The 22,577-nt window shown below is 45.0% G+C and overlaps 1 protein-coding gene across 3 annotated transcripts in view; it reads right to left on the bottom strand.

Annotated features, from left to right (window-relative positions):
* Positions 1-22,577, bottom strand: part of RASGRF2 (Ras protein specific guanine nucleotide releasing factor 2) — a 279,623-nt gene that overhangs the window by 141,858 nt on the left and 115,188 nt on the right. For all 3 annotated transcript variants that reach the window (XM_075541229.1, XM_075541230.1, XM_075541231.1), the window contains exons 5-9: positions 18,318-18,571; positions 10,716-10,795; positions 9,984-10,177; positions 5,653-5,762; positions 3,639-3,757 (exon numbers count right to left, since the gene is read on the bottom strand). In XM_075541229.1, coding sequence (XP_075397344.1) covers positions 3,639-3,757; positions 5,653-5,762; positions 9,984-10,177; positions 10,716-10,795; positions 18,318-18,571 — 757 coding nt within the window. The remainder of the gene's footprint in view (positions 1-3,638; positions 3,758-5,652; positions 5,763-9,983; positions 10,178-10,715; positions 10,796-18,317; positions 18,572-22,577) is intronic.

The raw sequence follows: 22,577 nt of genomic DNA, 5'->3' as shown, positions 1-22,577 counted from the left end.
ATGTAACTTTGTCAAGGGTGGTTGTAAGTCACCCAGGCAGATTAGTTAAGGGCTGGTGACAGGTTAGGGTTTGGGCAAATGACTTGGTGGACAAATGGGGTTGGGAGGCATTTTAAGAAAGGCTCTAACCACCGCAATGGAAAGGTAATAATAGTGTTTGTTGGTAAATGCTTCTAACAATTAAATGATTTTCTAAGTCAGAAATTACAGATTATACAGCTAGCTCACATGTTATTGATTACTCAGAATTTCAGCTCCAAGTCAAACTATGTTTCCTTGGCAACATATATACTGATTTGCTTCATAGGAAACTGGTCACATTACATCCAACTGAAAGCCAAACTCAAGTCACTACCATCCAGTCAATTCACAGCGACCCTATTGGGCAGGGAAGAACTGCCCTTGTGGGTTTCCCAGGCTGTAATGCTTTGTGAAAGTAGAAAGCTCCATCTTTCTCCCTAATCGGAGACGTGATGTGTTAGCAATGTACAGAAGTCTAAATAAACAAGTTGAAAGTGAGAACTGGAAACAGCTGTTTACTTTATGAAATGCTCGTATTTGGGAACGCCATGTTAAGTGCTGCATTTTTTTGTTCACATTTCCTCTTACTTCATTCGATGTTTCAGCATAGCCATGAGGCATAAGGAAAAGGTTCTTCTCTGCTCAATGGAAATGAGAGCAGTGATCAGGAGGTCCTCAATATTAGACCATTGCTAGGTAGACTCCTTGGCATCTTGGTCATTACCTGACCTAGTCTTGATGGCCCACTGACAACAACACTTGCGTTATTTCTGTCACTAAACTCCCAGGGAATGGCACTCCGAACTGCTGATTCCCTACTCTGAAGAGGTATTCTGAGATGACTAGATGGCAAATTTCTTTCTAGACTTGTAGACTGCAGAATTCTTTCTAGATGCACAGTTAGGCTGACATCATGCCCATGTGTGCATGCAGCGGCATGAAGAGGCGCACACTCACACACTGACATAGACCCTGTGTTTGAAAATGGCACAGACTCTACCAAGCCAGAGAGAAACCCTAGTTCCTTTCTCCGAGAACACAGCTCCACCATGTTTAAAAGAATAACAAATCGACTCCATGGGTTTTAACATATTCTCATAAGGGCTGTGACAGGAGGAGCCAAAGCACAAACAGTAACAATGCTTCCGAGTCATGTCAGATTGATTTACTTTATAGTTTCTGGGTAAAGGCTGATTTTTTTTTCAAAACCACCTTTATTGAATAATTCCCAAACAGACAATCCAAATGTAAACAGCAGGACAGAAAGACGTTACTGAAGGGAAATCGCTGCATTGACATCAATACAGTAATACCACCGGGGATATTAATAGTTGACAAAGTGTCTTACCTGCAGGCACATAACAAGGAATAAATAGCATATGAACATGAATCCAGGGAAGAGGCAGCTCGTGATTATCCCCCCCTCAGGCACAATGAAAAAGAAATATGTCTTATTCAATATATCTGACTTCCCTGCATTTTTCATTGTAAATATAGACCAACATAGCCTAAGCTTGCGGAAAATATATTAAATGTTTATAGATGATAATATTTTTCAATTAAAAGTCCTATCAGAAATCTATACCAGTTACAAAAACATTCATTTCCATTCCTATTATAAAATTTAAGTCATTTAGGAGACGTTTCTACTCATCTCCCTAAACACAAAAAACAGGAAATAGGACGTCTTACAGTAGTAACTGCAATTCTACATACAATCCAACTAGATCAATGCCCATTTTCCAAGTATTATGACATGGCAAGCATCATATGAGGAGGCATGACGGGGCAGAGAGAATTCATGCCTCTGCCCTTCACAGATCATAGTTCACTGGAGCAATTGGCATGCAATCAAATACAGTAATTCCCAAGAGGACGCCCCTCGTGCATCACGGAGTTAGGGGCCTTGGAAATAAAGAGGAAGGCAAATCCATTCTAACTGGAGGGGAGGGGCGGGGAGGGCAGATAAGGAGGACATTTTAAAAGACTCCTTAGTGTGTCTGCCCGGAACCTGGTGGAATAAGCCGAGCTTCATCAGGCCTGAGCCCTGGGGAAAGAGCATGGAGACAACGGCCTGAGGCCAGGAGACGCCCAGATGAAGGCACTGAACAGGCAAGTGCACGACCGCAGGCGACCAACACAGGGACCTCATGTGTGCGGGGGAATCCAGAGGAAATCACACAAGCGGAGGTTCAAGGCCTTGCTGCTGCCTGTTGGACTCCAGGAGCCACGGTGGCGCAGGGCTGCTCGCCACGAACCTGTCGGCCATGCCGACCGACTGGAGAGACAGGTTGCTCAGAAACTCCCAGGGGCGCTTTCTACCCGGCCGACAGGGCCTCTGTGAGTCAGCACTGACTCAGTGGCAGTCGGTTTGCTTTTGAGTTTTGGTATAACAAAACATTCTTTTCCACTATAATGTAGAGAAAAATATACCTGAAACCCAAAATGGGAAAAAGGTAGCATTTCCTAAAAATATCATCCCAAACTTTAACATGTGTGTTTTCTCTCTATGTAAATAAATACTGGAAAATAGAATGACAGGTGTTGAACTTTTTAAATATTCAGTGCCAAAACGAAATGTGTGTGCACAGCACAAATAACGTCTTGTTTGATGAGATAAAAAATATTTGAAGTGGCGCATTATGGTAGGCAACAGCGGCGCAAATATCTTCAAATGATAGTTGGCACCTAATAAGCAGAAACTCACACTCAAAACGCACACTCGCTGCCCTTGAATCGCCCTGCCTCCTACAGCGAAGGTTAGTTCTGGTTCCACATCCCGTGCTGCTGACTCCTCAACAAACACAAACACATCACCGCGGGCAATGCAGTCGTTCCGTGGAGCATGAAACTCTCCCCAGGAAACAAGCACGCACGCAGAGCTCGGCCTGTGGCTCCCTTCTTGCTCTTTGGAACAAGAGTCCCCTAGGACTCTGTACCCCCACGCTGCTGCTTCTCCAGAGGCTCTGGCCCCCGTGGATGCAACTCCTCTGGAGTTCGAAAGCTTCATGGCCTGGGCGATTGTCCTCTAACACACCTGGCAAACGTGATACCTTCCCGGCCGCGGAGGGGCCAGCTGTGAGACACTGCCTTCGGCAAACTGGAGTGACCAGTTTGATCAAATCATAACGGGGGGGCCGATCCGGAAGTGCCGATGAAAAAGGGGAACAAGAGGCAGCTGCTCTCGCTGCGGACATTGTCCCCACTGCTATGTGAAAGGGTTTTGAGAGATGCAAGTTTCTCTCGGGCCTTTGCCTGGATGTCGTCGCCACCTGGCACTGCCACTCCGATCGGCCAGCCCGACCTGTCCTCCTTGGAGCTGCAGAGAATGTCCGGTCCAGTGAGGAGGAGAGTCCAGTCAGAATGTAATTTACTGTCCCACTCGCGCTTTACTATTATTGTGCTGCTGTATTTCATGGCCCCTGAAAAGAAACAGCACAAAGGTGGGCCTCAGCCACAGCCTCAGTCAAGGCCATGGCAGGGTGTCCTGCAGGAACGGTGCCAATGACACAGCAAAACCAGGCCGGCTCCAAAAGGCCTTCCTGGATCTGTCAGTGATGCCGGGACAGCCACAGGGCCGCTCACACACATCACTGGTCCACGGAACAACGACTTACCTTGGCGGATGAAGGTCTGGCTGGTGTCCAGCAGAATATCACAACCTTCCACGATCATTCTTTCGATGGCGAGGTTTTTCCTTATGTTTTCCGTGTCGCTCACTTCATCATGCATCACCCTGTCAGACACAAGAGAACCGCAGTAAGAGGGCTCGTCTGTGCTTGTCGAGGATGTGAGCAAGGAAAGCCGGGTTACACGTCGAGCGGTGAACCCCCCGGAGCAGCACGCGTGATCTAGTGTGGAAATAGGGTCTTTGAAGATGTTATCGGCTGACGGGAGGTCATCCTAGAGTAGTACACCTCAGAGTCCTTACAAAAGAGAAGAAGACACACAGAGACACTGAGGGAGGAGGGCCATCCAAAGATGCCACTAAAAGCCAATGGATGCCTGGGGCGACCAGAAGCCGGGGAGACTTGAAAAGGGGCTTCTTCTAGAGCAGTGGTCCTCAATCTTCCTAAGGCCGCGGCCATTTAATCCATTTCCTCGTGTTACGGTGCCCCTCCCAACCATAAATTATTTTTGCTGCTATTTCTTAACTGTAATTTTGCTACTGTTATGAATCAAGTGACCTCTGTGAAAGAGTCATTTGACTCCCAAAGGGGTCACGGCCCACAGGTTGAGAAATGCTGTTCTGAAGATTCCAGAGGGAGTGTGGCCCAGCTGCTGTGTCCACGTGGGCTTCTGCCATTGGACTGTAAGAGAATTAATACCTGTTCTGAAAGGCTATGCAGGTTGGGCAATTGGTTACAGCAGACCTCGGAATAGTCAGTATAGCTTCCCAGTCTATACTAACTCCTGGTGAACTCACATGCTGTGGAGCAGGATGCTCTGTGGGGCTTGCAAAACTCCATGGCTTTCAGAAGCATGTGCCAGGCCTCTCTCCCAAGCCCCAGCTTTTGACTAGCAAGGAACTGAGCACTCCACCATGAGTGCCATCCAGGGACTCCATACCCACCTCTCAAACTCACTGCCATCAAATCCATTCTGACTCATGGCAACCCAGGGGGATAGGGCCGTGTTGCCCCTGTGGGTTTCTGAGACGGAAACTCTTTAGGGGAATAGAAAGTGTCACCTTTCTCCCAAGGTGTGACTGGTCGTTTCGAACTACTGATCTTGTGATTAGCAGCCCTGCATGTAACCCACTATGCCACCAGAGCTACTGAGCACAAAATGATTTACCTTGGCAGCTCAAAGGAGTCCTGGCGGACTATTGTGTTACTCACTGAGCTGCCAGACACAGAATCAATAGTTTGAATCCACCAGCACTCCATAGGAGAAAGATGAGGCTTTCTACTCTCAAAGGGACAGAAAGAACCCGTCTCAAAAACACAAAGGGGCAGTCGTCTAGAGTCTACTTTGTGCTCTAGAGTCGGCACGAGTCAGACTTGACTCAATGGCAGTGGGTTTTGTTTTGGTCTGGGAAGCTCAGTTGGGAACTTGCACCTCTCCATGCGTGGTGCGCGGCTAAGGCTCTTGGGCAATCAGGCTGGGCTTTCATACTTTATAAGCACAGGCAGGCCAATGTACAAAATGATGCAGCATGGCAAATGAGTTGAAGACCAATGACTACTCTGGGCATATTGCTTATAAACAAAAAACAGCCCTTTTGTTGAAATTAGGATGCCATTTCTTGAAGGTGGAGAAAATTGTGGAGTTCTAAAGAGGCACAGATGTAAATAAGTACAGAAACACTGAAAATAATCACCGATAAATCCAAAATGCACATTTGCTAGGTTTTTGTCAAGTATGAACACAAAAATGCAATGGAAAATTCTTTCTATTATGCTGAGAAAAAGGGTGACCATTTTCAAATGTAAATCCAAATATGCCTGACCTCAATGGCATGCTATGAAAATATTCCTAAAGAGCCCTAAGTCTTTAATACATGTGCTTTTGGTCAATCATATAGGTATATAGTTTTAATATAATATATTTAGCTTTAAGGTGAATCTGAGAAGCAGGATTTATGTCTGGCTTCTTATCTATACCTTCTTTCTTTTCAAGTCTACATACCTGGACAACTCCTCTAGTTTTGACTTGGCAAACTCCAGACTTTTTCTCTCCACATGCTCATGGGGTGTATGAGCTAGAAGTTCATGAAGTGTGATGATATACCTGGGGATCTAAGTGCAAACACAGGTAGAATGAGCAGGACGTCTTGTACATGACTATATTTAAAACAAGCAATGCTTCAGGCATCATGCACATACAAGACTTCACGAACACGTGAGATGGTCGCGATAGGCACCGGCAGCTCATCCCGGGGCGGGAGGGGGGGGTGGGGGTGGTGGCTTCCTGGCAGTGTCACAGTGTCAGCGCTTCCAGAAGTGCAGAGAGATGTGGATGGAGAAGGCGACCTGCTTCTCCGTGTGGTAGATTTCTCACTAAGACACGGCCTGGAGAGCTGTCCTGCTTGGTGCGTGTCCCTGGCATGCGTTTGCTTTCCACTCTCCCTTTCGTTTGCACACTCCCATGATGGATGGAAGTTTACCTCTAAGTTAGTCAATCCTACATGGAATCAAGGCAATCAATGCCCAATACCCCAAATACTCCATTTTTCATGACACAAGGGACAGGAGTTGGAGAGCTTTGCTACTTATGAGGCACTGATACACGAAGTTTAATCAACAGTTTCAAGACCCTCTCTGTTAATTAAATCTCTTGTAGAGAGCTGCCTGGCTAAGATTTAAGCGGAGAGATTTTAAATTCAGTAGCTGGCCCTTTCCCTTTTTGGAGGAGGGACTAACTAAGCCCGAAATTACCAAAAAGCTGGCGGAGAAAGTTCTGCAGAGAACCAGACAAAAGAGCTCTGCATATTCAAGAGCTGGTTGTAAATCCGTTTGTTTAAAAAGCGCAAGGATCAGAGTAAGCATTGAATGGATGAAAGCATAATTCTGCTCTCAATAATGGAACAAATACTTGCCACCTTACAGATATTAATTAAGTAGCTTGCTCGGCAAATCTAGTAAATAAGGAAGAAAGCACCCAGTGGCTACTTCCTGGGGACTGAGGAACAGCTCTCTTATCAAGGCAGATTTCCTGATCAGCTTCCCTGTGGACTTTCAGCATGACAATATCCGAATGAACAGACGAACAGCTGAAGCCAATTTAAACAGTAGCAGCCAAGCCACTGTCTTTGCTAAATAAAAACTATGTTAATGACAATATTACTTTTCAAAACAAATTTCTTGGCAACACTTGGACTTCACTGGTATGATAGTTCAACTGAGGGCACTTTCCTAGCAGCATTCACGTTGTACCATTCCTCCATGTCTCCGCAGTCCAACAGAGCTCAGTAACCACAGCAGTCCCATTAGTTGAGGGTGCGGAAGGGAGTCGAATGCAACACTTTCTCGCTTCACCTGAGACACAGGTTGAAAACGTCCTCCCTCAGCCTGCACACCGACCCCTGCCCACACCTAGATTCAAGGAGAAAACAGAGCCGGAATCCCCTTGGTGGTGTGAATGGTCTACTCTTTCTTTGTTATCCCAAGGCAAAAAACAAAAACCAAAAAAAAGTAGAGCAACCCCCTGAGGCCTAAGTAGGAGCCAGAAACAGGTGCAGAAGAACTGCTTCTGAGACAGTGCCTGCAATGGAAACAGATAAACCTTCCAACTCACTGCCATCGAGTCCATTCGGACTCAAAGCAGCCAGTGGACAGAGTAGACTGTTGACCTTGCAGTTGGCAGCCCAACATGTAACCCACTATACCACCGGGGCTCCTAGATAAGCCCTGGACCCTCTGCACTAAGCGATTCCACAACTATTTCATCTTAGTGGGAGGAGGAAAAGGGGGTGGAAAAATAGCATGAACTCAGGACTCAACAAAGCCTTCAAAAACGCTAGACGTGGCTGCATTTGGCCACTCCTTGAGAGTGGATGAGGGAGGGGCAGGGAGATACGTCAAGTGAACAAGAGGTAGGAGAATGAGGCCCTGGGGCTGCAACATCATGGTTATCCCTCTTGGTATATATGAAATAAATAGCTGTGGGCGGCCCAAACAAAAGCCATTCAGAGTTTTTCCATTTGCTCATTTCTTGCAATCTGACCAATTTTTAACTAGATTCTTTAAGCCTGAAGGTTCGCCCCAAATCTCAGAAGCTGAGCTCTTTGGTTGCCCTATTTTGGAAGAAACGAGAGAACTTCAATAGCCATGCCTTTAAGCAAATACCAGGCGTTGGAACCATCGTGATTCGGACGAGTCCTAGACGAAGGGCAGGCCCCTTGTAACACCAAACGTCCAGAACCAGTCCAAGCCCCTGAGAACCATACAGTCAGAGAACTAGATTCTGAGCAATCACTAGAGTACAGCTCCTTCAACTTAGAGGATACGAAATAGAGATTTAGATTGGTTCCGTTTTTTTATTCAATAGTATGGTTCCAACGTGAGACATCCTAAGGAGCCTCAGTACAATGCTTGTCCTGCCCCTATGGGAGTCCTTGAGGCCAATCAAAAGAAGGCCTATCTCCCCCCAAAACCTGATATAGGGGGTTAAATTCCAGAGGAGAGGAAGGGAGATGTGATAGAAGAATAATCCAGAAATGAGACCATCTTTCCAAGTTCAGACCGCCTCCCCTGTTTGGTTGCCTCACCCAGTGTGCAAGCACAGCTCTGCCAGGAGGGTGAGGATGGATGGGGTTGGGCCGCACCTGGAAAGACGGACTTTCTGGAGATCTAGGGCCCTCTCCAGATGGTCCATGTCTTTAAAAGAAACAAAAAAACTCTACCTTTGGATGGTGTGGTGGTACACACTGGGCTGCTTACTCCAAACAGCAGTTGGAAACCACTAGCCACTCTGCAGAAGAAAGAGGAGGCTCTCTACCCCCGAAAGAGTTACCGCCACAAACACCCACAGGGGCATCTCTACCTTGTCCCATAGGGTCTGTAGGCGTCAGAATTGACTCAACAACCATGAGCTTGGGTTTTAGTTCATCTTTACAGTAACCACTGCATCTTCCTTCCACAGAGCCTCTAGACAGCTTTGAACAACCAACCTTTTGGTCAGTAGCTGAACTCTTCATGGGTATAAAACCAAGGCTCCTATGTCATCCTTCCATAGACGCACATGCAAGAGCCAAATAACATCTCTGAAGAACATCATATTACGTAAAAGTTGTTTCACTTTAAGTAAATCTTAAATTACAATTTTACATAGCAGGGATTTTTTTCCTTGTGAAATAATGCCGTAGAGAGATAAAGAGCTCAAATAATACAGTTCCATGGGTGGGGGGTGGGGGGGCGGGGGGGTGGGGGTGGGGGAGAAAGCAGCAACATTACAGAGATTCATGACACTGAAGTGGTTTCAAATGTGTCATTTTGGTTTTTAAAAATCAAACTCGACCTAGAGGTGACTTCCAGGATTCCAAGCCAGATGGACAAACTTTATGACAATCAGTTATAAACCAGAGCAACATTCCTTTCTGGGGCGGTACAATGATTAGCCAGGTCAGAGGTTCCTGTGTCCGAGGACAGAGCATCCGTCAGTAACCAGAACACACATGATTCGCGCAGTTTACCTCACAGCAATGTCCAGGCCTGTCCAGAAGCCCCATACATTCCAAAATGGGAATAACGCTCAATGCTTTTTGAAAAAAACAAAATAAAACAGACACTTTTCAAAAGTGATCCCATGTACATGTCGACATGTACATGTCGGAATCCTCAGTTCTCACTCAAGAACTCCTTAAAACCAAGACCTGGAAAGAACGCAAGTGTCCCTCCCTTGGATTGTCCTAGTCCCCACAAGGGAACGTCGGCGCAAGGCCTGGCCTCATTGCAACAGCCAGACTAGGTGCCAGGAGCCCCTAGTCCAGCCAGTGCCTTCTGATGTCTCAATCTCCACAGGGACTGTGACTGGGGAGGGCCTTCCGAGCACCCCAGAACTCCACCCCAAGCCCTCTCCACAGCAATGCCAACAGAGCAGGAGGCTGGACGAGAAACGCAAGCCACCAGCAGCCACCATAGTCCTTGGGAGCGTTTTATGCAACCAGTAAACTGGAACATTTGCACAGCATCCTATTTCTGTCAACCTAATAATATTTTTAAACATGCTGGAGGAGGAGAGTCCATGGAAGAGGTCTGTGTGGGATCATTTGTAAAAGAAAAAGAAATATCGTGCTGCTTTTCAGAAATTCATTCCTGACGGCTCTGCTTCCAAAGGACCTGGCATCTTTTCATGGAGGAAGGAGGGGGTGTGTGTTACCGATATTGGCTCACCTCGGGGTCAAGTTCAAGACAATAGGCGTGCCTTCCAGGGGATACACTTCTCACTGGTCACACCACTGTGGGTTGAGAATGAGCTGGGACAAAGAACTGAGACAGTGCCGCGCCCGCGTGATTTACCTGGAACATTGGATAGGTCAGAAACGTTTCCAGCATCCTCCCCTCACAGGCCGGGTTAGCTTCGTATTGTTTTAAGAGTTTGTCGAAATCTCTGTTTTGCTTACAATTGGCGAGCACTTGGAGGCTGTACTGGTGATTACGCACAAATTCTTGATAAATGTTCAGCATGGGGAGCAAAATGTCGAACAGATCGGCTACAAAGAAGAAGTAAACGTGGCAGTTTCTCCTGGCTGGTGACCAATGATTGCAGTAAGGGGAGAGATCAGAGACGCCCTGCGGACTAGCAGAGTGGCTCCCGGCGCTGGGTGTCAAGCATGCGGAGAGGTCCAGGGCAGGTGCCTGATGACGGATTTGATGGAATGTAGGCAGAGCCCAGGGAGCATGGAGACCGAGTCCCCAGTAGCTAAGGGGACTTACAAGGTAAGGGAAATTAATATAGTTTAGGCGGAATAGCTCAGAGAGTCCTGGAGGCAATAATCAGTTAATCTGGCTGCTAACCAAGGGATTAGACATTCAAATCACCTAGAGGCTCCAGGTTCCCAGAGAGACCTGGCTACCAGTCTGCAAAAAATCAGCCATTAGAAACCCCGAGGAGCCCAGCTCTGCTCTGACACACGGGGACATGGGCTGCATGGCAGAGTCAGCTGTTGGCTTTATTCTCTCTGTCTCTCTCGCTCTCCTCTTTCTCCATAGCCATACTAAAGGGAAAACCTTGTATTGGAATGCACTTACCTAAAATTAAAGTAGGCCAGTTAGCTATTCTTGCCTTCAGTCCTTGGTGAAATATTTCATGAAGAAACATAATGGTTTCACTGTTGTAAAAAGAAATTACATAATAATTGTAGAGTGTGTATTTTGTGAAGGATGTCTTCTCAGTCATATCCTGTCTTAAAGTATACATATGTCAGAGAGCCCCTAACTGTCACACCCACAATGGCATGGATCATTCTAGTCTCTGCTAAGCAATTTATCCTTCAGGCCCCCTGAAACCCTCAAAATATTCTGAGCTAGCTAAGAGGACAGCAAGCATCGAATCATTGTTATCTAACCTTCTTCCCCGATTTATAAAATGAACTCTCTACTTTGGAGAATGTAACAAACTGATAATGAGAAAATTAAATTTAATATTCCTTTTTCTCTTCAGAATTGATTCTAGCCGACAACTTCCCAGCCAGCAAAGACTTGGCAGGATCCCACTGTGACCTCTCATAAGCCACCTAAGAAATGTAAACGCCTTTTTAAAAAGGCAGAGCCTGTACAGCGGCACTATAAAGAGAATCGTATACAAATTAGGGATCTAAGTTCCTGAGAGGGCCGAGGAGAGTAGTTAGCAGTCAAACTATTACTCGCCTTGTCGTTGTGAAGAAGTAGGCTACAGGAACAATGCTTTGAAACTTTCTCTAAAACAACCCAATGGCATAATCAAATACAGAATAACTCATCAACCTGAGAGCCCAGGTGTGCAAGTGAAATCCTATTACAAGCTACCTCAAGAAAATGGTCTATTTCCAAGAGATCCTTGAAATAGAATCGATACTTCGAAGTGATTCTAATTTTTTTCTTTATACAGAAATTTTGACAAAGCAATGTCTGTTTCTTAGAGATTTCTGCTGTATCTAGTTTGGTAGATATTGCAGACAAGTCTTTCCAGGTCCACACAGTCCTTCTCGGTGAGGATAGTGGAGAGCTAAAATCACATTTCCCAGGCTCTCTCACATCTAGGGCTCTTAAGATGAATTTAATTTCCACCCTTGGCTGAACTGGAAGGCAGAGGTAGAGGCTAAGTTCACGATTTCTGATGCCATTCTTGGTGACTCTGATATACACAGGATCTTTAATGTGCCGACCTCTTTAGTCTTTGAATTCCTCAACTCCAAATATTTTGTCCTCTGCTGTCCTTAACTAGACCATGTCATGGTGAATAATTATACACTATTCTTCAGTTTCAAGAACACTATGTTCTGCCGAGCTTTTATTTTTCAGTTCACTGCCTTTAGGATTCTGGCCCCCAAATTCACTGTACTTCACCAGTAACGAAATCCACCTTTTCCTTGATGAAATCCCCTCACACAATCCCTCCTCTCTACACACTTTAGATCCTTGGGCTCAACATTCGAGCGTCCCACTCCTCTGCCCTTCTCTCAGTCCATCTTACTGATCTCACAGAACACCCATCCCAGTAAACTGCACCCTCCACCTCCTCTGCACCTCCCCCATGCACCTCAAAATGGCCAACAAAAACCGCAGAATGATTCCGTCAGGCATGGCCATAGCCTAATATGGATACTTAAGGCTCCGTAGCATCCCGTACGCTGGAGTAGAACTGCCCTACATGGTTTGCTGTAGCAGACCTGATGGCATGGCATTGAGTCCACTGAGAGTTCTGCAGGAGAAAGATGTAGCTGTCTGTTCCCATAAGATGCAGAGTCACAGAAACCCCAAGGGGCAGCGCTGTTCCGTCCTCTGGGATCACTAGGAGCTGTACTCAACTCGATGGCAGTGGGTTTGATTTGGGGTTTTTTCATCTTTGTAAGAGTCAATCCCCAAGTCTTTACTCCCATGGAGCTGCTGGCAGGTTTGAATCGCCAGCTTTGGGTTAGCAAATAACCCTTTAAACATTGTGCACCACCAGGGATCCTCAGCAGGCACGCTGCCTTTCCCTAATCCACGTATTCTGCGGTCTCTTGGCTCTTTTCTCTCTTCTCTAACTCGTCATTCCTGTCCCATCCTCACCGTCAGCTGTTTCCCCTGCTCCCTAGTTATATACACGGGACACGTGTCATGGATTGAATTGTGGCTCTCAGAAGGATAAACTGACGCTGTATCCTTTGGTACCTGTGATTGTGAACTTGTTTAGAGATTTTGGACATGGTGTCAGTTAATCTATAATTCAATATTTATAGGGTCCTTATAAAAGAGAAGAAGCACAGATAGATACAGAGAACACTGGCATGCTGACCAAAGAAGCAAAGAATTGGACTTGACACTGCTGCTAAAAGCCAAAGAAGGTCAGAGGCAACCAGAAAGTAGAAGGGACAAGAAAAGATGTTCCTTAGAGACTTCAGCTAGACCGTGGCCTTACTGAATCATACTTCTTGGATCTATTCTGTGAAACAACACATTTCTCTTGCTGTAAGCCACCTACCTTGCAGTACTTTGTTAAAGCCGCCTGTGGTAGTTATGTATAGTTATCTGCTGCCCATCTGAGAGGATTAAAAGTGAGGGGGTGGAGGTTAGCCTGCCAATCAGGCCACAGCTCGATGACCTCATTTGGAGGGATTAGGAAATAACTAGCTGACTGGAGGCAGGATGGGGGCTCACGCCCTGGGAGACATTGCAGCTGACAAGGCACATGGAAAATGGTCATTCATTCTACCTCAAGTGTGTAAGACACTCCAGTTTCATTCATGACTCTCATCCTGTAATATTGACAGAGCCGCTTCAGTTTCCTTCACTGGTTCCTCGTCATCGTATTCTATAGTCTTCACCAACACTAGGAGTCAAATGCATCAATTATTTTTTATTTTCTTTAATCGCTGTCCAGCTTTCACATGCATATGAGGTGATTGAAAACACTATGATTGGGTCAGGCACACCTTAGTGCTCACGATGACATCTTTGCTCTTCAGCGCTGTGAACAGGCCTTGGGGAGCTGGTTTGCCAGTGAGAGCCATCCTCTGATTTCTGGACGGCTGTGTCCACGAGTGTTGACTGTGGTCCTAGTAAAATGAAAGCCCACTTCAATCTTTTCTGTTTATTGTGATGTTGTTTATTAGTTCAGTTGTGGGAGGTCTGTTTCCTTTACAAGGAGTTGTAATCCATACTGAAGACTAGTCTTCAATCTTCCACAGTAAGGGCTTCCCTTTCAGCAAGCAAAGTTGTTTCATCCGCAGAAGGCTGGTCCTTAATGCACCGACTGCTTCCCATCTTGATACCGCATGCGGCTTTACATCGTCTAGCGTCTGGGGCCCCTTGCTCAGCATAGAGATTGTTGCATAAGTATGGCAGAGGGTGCAACCCTGAGGCACCCTTTCCTGACTTTAAACCACACAGTATCCTCTTGCTCTGTGTGCATGAGCACAATGAAGCATCCTGGAAGCCCTTCTTCTTTGCGATGTGATCCACAATTTTCTATGTACCTCACACACAGTCCAATACCATGACATAATTTTAAAAACACACAAAAGCATGTGATCCTCTTTGCTTTCAGCCAAGAGCCACTGGTGTCAGTCCTGACACTCCTCGTGTCCTCTTTGAATCTCACTTGAATTTCTGGTGAGAAGCGCCAGTAGAGGCGCCAGTGCAACCACTTCAACCTTGCCTTCAGCAACATTTTACATGCATATGATGAGGGTGACATTGTTCAGTAATTGCCACATCATGACGGGGTATCTTTCTTTGGAATGGGCAAAGACGTGCCTTCCATATTTCTTGGCACAGCACAGTGAGAACCTGCCACGCTGCATCAACCTGTGGAAGCATTGCCATTGATGGCAGGCCTTCAATCTGGGAGACTTGGTTGTCAGTAGCGCCTTCAGGGAGACTTGGGCTGCTTTCGAGACTACTGGTTCTTGATCACAAGAAATGCCCGAGTGGTGAGCAGTTCTTCTTGGCACGGCGACACTGTTTATTCCTTCCGCCTGCTTTCCAGGCCTCCTGCAGCAATTCCATATTTTGCCCGCAGAATCTTTCCCTATGGCAACTGGGAGCTTCATTTCCCTGCATTCTTTCAGCTTGAAGCCGGCTGAGTGGGTTCTTCCCTTTGATTTTCTAACTCCAGGCCACTGCACCGTGCAGAATTGTACCTTACTTGGTCTTCTCAACTAGCCTTTGGGATTTTCTTTTCAGCTCTCTTATTTGAACATTTCTTCTAGTCATTCTACCTTTTCTACGTTCTAGAGCAAGTTTAAGAGTCTCTTTTTAGCTGCCTTTCTACTGACCTTTTGCTTTCTCCATTGAAGATTTTCCTGATATTATCCCCATTTAAGATATTTCCTGATATTATCATCTGGTCTTTGGTCATTATATACTATGTGTCAATTCTAGTCTTACAATGGTTTCCAAATCCAATAGGATATACTTAAGATTGTATTTTGGCTCTCCTAAACTTTTAAGTTTTTCTTCAGGTTCGACCTGAATTTGCATATGAGCAATTTAGGGTCTGTCCCACAGCCATCGTCTGGCCTTATTTTTGGCTGTTAATGCTGAGTTTCCTATTGTCTGTTACCACAGATATAATCTAGTTTTTCCTGTCAACTTCATCTGGTGAGATTCAAGTGTACATCCACCTTCTATGTTGTTGAAAAGGGTTATTTGCTATGAAGAAATCACTGATTTTGCAAAATATGATCTCTGACATAGTTTAAATCACCAAAGTCATTTTTCCCACTATTGATCCTTCTTTGTTTCCAACTTTCAAATTGCAGTCACCAGAAATCACTGACACATTTTGATCAATTTCAGACTGAAAAAGTTGGTAGGTTTCTTCAATTCTTAAAAAAATCATTTGCTTTAATGGTTACTCTGTGACGATCAGATTTCATGTCCCCTTAATGGCACCTGTGAAGTTCAACCATCCCATCAGGTTTTGCCTGGTTATGCTCCCTCTTGCTCCTCACTTTCTTGCTCGACTGGGTTCTGTGTTTCACACCTGGAGTGGAGGACTCCAGAGTCGCTGCACCCCAAAGGATTGCTCACCGTTCAACCATTTCATGTGATCAGGCTGTCGGCACTCTGACATCATCCTGCAGATCCTGGATCCATGAGACTCTGAACCCTGTGATCTCCTAGCTTCCAACCTCACGTTCCTCCTTCATCCACCAGCAGCTGAGTGAGTCTGAGTCTCTTACTACCATCTGACCCATGGACGTCAGTTGGACTGGGTAGGGCTGCTTTATTAATATATAATTCATTCTTGATATGAAGTTCTTTCTCGTACATATGCGTGTCACTGGTTTTGTTTCTCTAGAAAACTCAGCCTAACACAATATGTAAATTAGAATAATAGTAAGGAAACGTGAATAACTACTCTTCCTTGCAGCTGCATAGGCATTCTCTTATCACAGATCTTGAAATATTATTTTATGGCAATTCTACTTTTCAATTTATCCTTCCCCACGTAGTAAACCAAATGATTGTCTGATATAAATTGGCCAATTTCAGCTCACTGTCCATTTCAGCTCACCGATGCCTAAGATATTGGTCTCTGATTTCCATTTCATTATTTATGACATCCAATATTTCTACATCCACATTTTGTACATGCTATATTCCAATTATCAATAAATGTTTATAGCTATTTCTCTCAATTGGAATTATGCCCAATAACCAAATAAAGATCCTTAAATCTTTCCCCACTCACATCATTAAGTTTGACTCTGCTTTGACCTGTTGCATTGGGTGAATCTGCTGTGCAATACATCAACGTAGTCAACTCCATCTTCCAGCGGGACATCTGTTGTTTCCCATAGTTTTCAGTCCCTAGTTTTCAGAAGTGGACTGCCTCATCCTTTCTCTTACTCCGTCTGAGTGTGAACACTCCAATGTAACCTGTCTCTCATGGGCGATCCTGCTGGTCTCTGAAATAACCGCGAGCATCGTTTCCAGCATAAGACCACACTCAAGCCACTATAGGATGACAAACTGACAGACAAATGCCTGGCCCAGAGCAATCCTATGCACAGCAGAGCCAAGCACTGCCTGGTCTTGCACATCCTCCTAATGTTTCCTCTGCTTGAGCTCATTGCTGCAGCCACCGTGTTAACCCATCTTGTTGAGGACTTCCTCTTTTTTTGCTGGATGAATGGGAGGCTCTTTAGGTAGCAAGTATTAATAAATATATACCCTCTTCACTGAACATTATACCCTGAGACGTTTCGATATTGGTACTCTCTGTGGTTACTTGGTGTCATTGAGTCAGTTCTGACTCAGAGTTACCCTATGTACAACAGAACAGAACACTGCTCAGCCCTGTTCCATCGCTGTTAAGTTGGAGCCCACTGTTAAAGTCGCTGTGCCCATCCAGCTTGTCAGAGGCCTTCCTCGTGTTTGCTGCCTCTCCAGCAAGCATGATGTCCTTCTTCGGGTACTGGTCTCTCCTAACAATGCATCCAAAATGCATGTGACAAAATCTCGCCATGCTTTGCTTCCAAGGAGCATTCTGGCTATACTTCTTCCAAGACAGATGGTTTGTTCTTGTGGTAGTCCATGGCACTTTCAATATTCCTCACCAGCACGTAATTGCGATTCATCAGTTCTTCCCTCTTCCTTGCTTGATGTCCAATCTACATCTGAGGTGACTGATGATGCCATGGCTAGGGCCAGGGCCACATTAGTTTTCAAAGTGGCATCCTTGCTTGCCAATGCTTTCTTGTGCTGCAGATGTACACAGTGCAATGCATTGTTTCGATTTCTCGACTGCTGCTTCCATGAGTATAGATTGTGGATCCAAGTAATGAAATCCTTGACAAATTCTATCGTTTCTCTCTTTTTCATGATGTGACCTATTGATTCGGTTGTGACGGTTTTTGTTTTCTTCACATTAAGTGTAATCGTCTGACTGCTGCAATCCCTGCAGCATTCAGTACCTCCAGTCTCCCTCAGCTTCAGCAAGCAAGGCTGCGCCCTCTGCACGGTGAGCTCACTGCGGATTGCCACGAGTCGGGGTCACTGGAGGGCTCTGGGCTTAGTCCTCTTTGGGTTAATTAACATATGCTGTCTTTAGTGTAAAATGAGACTATTTTAAACTTGCTTGGATCTGTATTAGGAAAAAATGGAGGGTATATAGAACACGAATAGAAATGTGATGGAAAGATGATAGAGACAGGGTGGGAATGTGACTTGTAAATACTGGCTGGTGTTTTTATGCTGTTTTCATTTTTCAAGCCATGTGAGTGAGGACAAGGATTTCCTATCGTCTTCACTGATGAATCTTGAGCTGGAAAGACACTCTAAATATTCCATGAGTGGATTAATTTATAAGACCTGGTACTAGTTTTACTCTCCCTAAGATATTTCTGCACAATTACATGTAAAGCTCCATCAATCACTCTATTCAGCTCAGTTTATGAGGGAGTTACCGTCCCTAACATGCACACACACACACACACACAATGGCAAGAAGACATATGTCAAGCAGCAAGGAAAACATTATAGGCCAAAATTCAAGATCAAAATATGAAGGATTTAGACTAATAATGGAACACAGATGATAGAGTTCTTATAGTCAACCTTAGAAACGCGTTAAGGCGAATTTACGAGGCCTGTCATAGAAAAGCCTTTGAAGAGATATAAATGAGTCTATCTCATGAAACTTTGGTTTGTGCGAAGACAAACCTGTTGAGGAAAATGCTGCTGACGTCATCATGGCTGATGGGGGGCTTTTTGGAGCTGGCCGCCATCCGCAGGGGCCGGAGGAAGCCGTTGACCAGCACGTAGAGCTGATGGACGTACTCTGACTCGGCCTCCACCATGGTGAACACAACCTGGTTCCTCTTCCTCATGCTCTCGGCGTGCGGGGAGCAAATATAATCCTGCACGATGGTCTTCCACTTCCTGCGGCACAGCCACCCTCGCATGAAGCTCTGCACCTATGGGCCGAACCACAAGGAGGGGTCTGACAGAGGGAGGGACTGGCTGTGTGGGCTGCAGCAGCAACCGAGGTGAGGGAAAACGCCAGCCTTCTGTTTGTCCACTACTTAAAACAAACAAACAAACACAGATATTATATGAACTTTTAACACCAGAACTGCTTAAAAAATGTAAGCATATACAATGAAAAGTCTCCCTCCCACTTGAAATTCCCAGTGTATTCAGGTATTATTAATCCTTCTAGGATGTTGTCAACATATGTATATCCATCTATGTGTGTATATATATAGGAATATAGATATATATTTACCTTTATATATAAACTCTGAACCTTGTTTTTTGTTTGTTGGTTTTGTTTTGTTTCATTTGTTGCCTAATAGGCTGCATGATTGTCCACTGTATCATAGTTTCGCAGTCGCTCCCCTAGTATTGACTGTTTGGGTGGTTTCCAGGATTTTGCATATATTGTGATATATAAATATATATATTCCCACAAATATGTTTGTTTGGTAGAATTATACTGAACATATTTCAATAGCTTCTCCTGCTCTGTTTGTTTTTCCTTCTTTTTTACCAGTGCCGTGGCAGAAACAGTACCTAATGCTCAACCACAAGCACATCCTTACTGAGGCCAGATCATGCCCAAAATCGAACAGAGAAAGTTCAGGTGCAAGAGGCATGTTGTAAAGAAAGCTGGAGGAGAAACGGAGTCCCAGCTCAGTCCTGACTGACGGCAGTCCCTTGCATTGAGATGCCACTGCTCTGTGTTTTCTGGTTTCTTGTCAGAAGCATAAAGGAGCCGGCTGGGTGCGTGTGGCTGCCCTGTGCCTTATGCCACACTGCTCTTCCAGGAGCACACAGCAAACAGTGGCACGCTTTCCCCCAGAAGCAGGAAAAAGAGGATACGTTTTTCCTCCTGAGATTCCCAAGTTTCTTCCACAAATACTTCTTCAGGCCTGTCTAGACGAACTCTCCGGGACCCCTAATGGTGTGGTGGGTTGTGCACTGGGCTACTCACCACAAGGTGAGCAGTTTGAAACCAAAGCCGCTCGCTGGGAGAACGAGGAGGTTTTTCTGCTCCCATAAAGAGTCAGTCTTGGGGACCCACAGGAGCAGTTCCACTCTGCCCTGAGGAGTCACTGTGAGTCCGCATCAACTCGATGGCAGTGAGTGTGGTAGGCGCTTATATGGCCTCTAACCCAAAGCCAACCTCACTGCTGTCGAGTCTGTTCCAACTCATAGCAACCTCAGGGACAGAACTGCCCCTGGGAGTTCCCACGACTGTGACTCTTCACGGGAGTAGAAAGGCACGTCTTACTCCCAAATGGACTCTAGAAATTAATAATATAATATTATAAAGTAACACTAGGTGTAATTGGAAAAAGAACAGGTAAACCTGCAAAGGGGTGCAGGTTTTCTCTGTGTGTTAGCCATTCGGCAAACTTGCGTAGCTTGAACTACTCTCGAAGACCCAGCGACTGAGTGCTGAGCCACGCATCAAGATATGACAGAATCCTTAACCCACAGGCTCGGACTCGATCCAGTTGGGTGGCCTTGGGCAAGGTAACCAACTTTATTGGATCTCCTTTTCCTCGTGTATAAAATAATGGCTCAGAAAGGCACCAAAATCCTTCCTGAATAAGAAATGTATATGATACTGTGTTAAACATCAGTGGTTATTTTAGCAAAGGGGTAGGTTGCAAGTAAGCATATCATCAAAAGCGTCAAACTTTTCCTTAAATATCATTCTTATCAGTTCAGAACATTCTTGTGTTGTTGTTGTTATTGTTGTTAGCTGTCATCAAGTCAGCTCCAATTCATACATAGAACAAAACACTGCCTGGTCCTGTGCGTCCTCACAGTGGTGCTATGTTTAAGGCCATCAGTGCAGCCGCTGTGTCCATCTGTCCTCCTCCCTTTTCTGATGCCCACTCCCTTCCCAAAGCATGTCCTTTCCCAGGGACACACTGCAGCGTTCAGACCATTTTTCTCCCACTGTCTGTCTAAAGTATCACATATCAAGCAACCGCTCCTCTCCCACCAAGTCGAAATCTTCTCATTTGCTTACCAATCCCGTCACCAGGAGATCAGTGTCCAGGCAAGCAAAAAGTCAATGTAGACTCTTACCTGCAGCCACACTTTCACAGAATTTTGTGGGGAAAGGGTATGCATAGTATTTAAGGAAACATTGAAAATGCTTTCCGTAACTTATAACCAATTTCCGTTTTTGGTCTCTTAAAGTCAAGAAAATGATGTTGTTGTTTGGCAAGATCAGAATACAGAAATAAATTCATTTGCAAACAGACCTTCCCACACAGATATTAGGTTGATTTGGAACATGAAAACAACATAATTAATTTTGAAACCTTTTAAACAAATTCAAATATAGAAATTTTCTTAATTACCTACTTTTTAAGCAACTGAAAAGTTTAAGAATTTTAACATCCAAGAAAGCTTTTCCACGGATCTATTTTTCAGTAAACAGGAATATTTTCCAGCTAGCAGAAGAAATAGTCTCAAAGTGGACATTGTTGACTTCTGTGTTAAATGAAAACTTTCTGCTTGGACTGGGAAATAGCAGGCTCTCTTTTTTACTGGGAGAGCATTTTCTACAACAAAACAGAAAATGTGGTTGTGTACTTGTAATTGCGCACTCTTCACAGGCAGCAGCATTAATCTTGAGACACAATACATAAGCCAAGTGCAATGAAAAAAAATGTAATTCTAAGACCAGTGCTTGACTTTTTTATTGCTTAAAAACTGAAAAATATTGTGATTTAGTCTTTAGAACCGCTGGATCAAAGTCTGAAGGCTATTTCAAGCCCTGGTATAATCAAGGGGAGTCATTTAGTATAGACAAATAGGAATTAGAAAAGATTAGAAAGAATTCAAGATGTAAAGACGTGCATCCAGGGAAAGCTCTTCAAAGGGGAACTGTTTATTTCTACATACTGTGAACAAATCCAAGGAAGTGCTGTATAGATCATTAGGATTATCGAATCCCAAACCTAGATGACATACATCGAAGCACCGGGGACTAGAGTGAGGGCCAGTGTCTGGCTCATTGCAAAAGCATTCACATGGTAAACTACAGCCAGCCGCGTGGGAAGGTCTGCTGCGTATGTGATTGCTAACAAGGGATAGCAAGGGTGAAACAGACATCCAGGTGAAGGTCTTGACTGACTTACACTTGTCACATACTAAAAAATATTTTTTCCTAAATAGCACTGAAGGTAATCATTTTTAAAATGTAATTGAAAATACTTCCCCAAAATATGAAAACTTGAGACGTGGGTAAACAAACACTTGAATGCCATAAAGCAAATTCCAATCCACAGTGACCCCATAAGCCACAGTGGCACTTCTCCATAGGGCTCCCAAGACTGCACATCTTTTTCAACAGTTTCATTGGCATGTAGTGCGCATACACAAATTCAGTCGTCCAGTCAGATTAAGCAGAGCCGTACGATCATCTCCACAGTCCAGTTGAGGGCGTTTCTTCTTTCTGGCACTCCCCATTTCCCTCACCTCCCTGCCACACCCTCCAAGAAACCATCGATGCCGTCCCTGTCTGTAGCTTTACCTGTCCTGGAGTCCACAGACAGAAAACCCTACCAAAAATTAAAAACTTAAAAACCGACTGCACTCTGCATGAGAGCAAGCTCGCTCACATCCCTGGTCTGTGGTCAGAGGGTCTTCACAGGAGGCTTAACCTATGTGTGGGGCCAGCGAACGATCTGGGTTCACACTGCCATCCATAGCCTTCTGGACACCAGGAGTTCACAGTTCAAGCTCGGATACCATTCCCTCCTTTGGATTTGGATTTTATTGTTTATACTCCTTGGATCATACAAACGGATGTGTTTTTTCTTTGTGGGGTTAGGTGACAGCTCACTTCATTTGGAATTATACCTTTAAGACCCCAGATGCTATTCTTTCTAACAGCCAGACACCATCTAGTTTCTTCACCACAACTTGCCACTGCACCCATATATCCAGTGACCT

This window comes from Tenrec ecaudatus, chromosome 2 (assembly GCF_050624435.1).
Source record: "Tenrec ecaudatus isolate mTenEca1 chromosome 2, mTenEca1.hap1, whole genome shotgun sequence".
NCBI classification, from domain to species: domain Eukaryota; kingdom Metazoa; phylum Chordata; class Mammalia; order Afrosoricida; family Tenrecidae; genus Tenrec; species Tenrec ecaudatus.
Note: the sequence above shows the minus strand (reverse complement) of the source record. Positions and strands in the feature narration are given on the sequence as shown.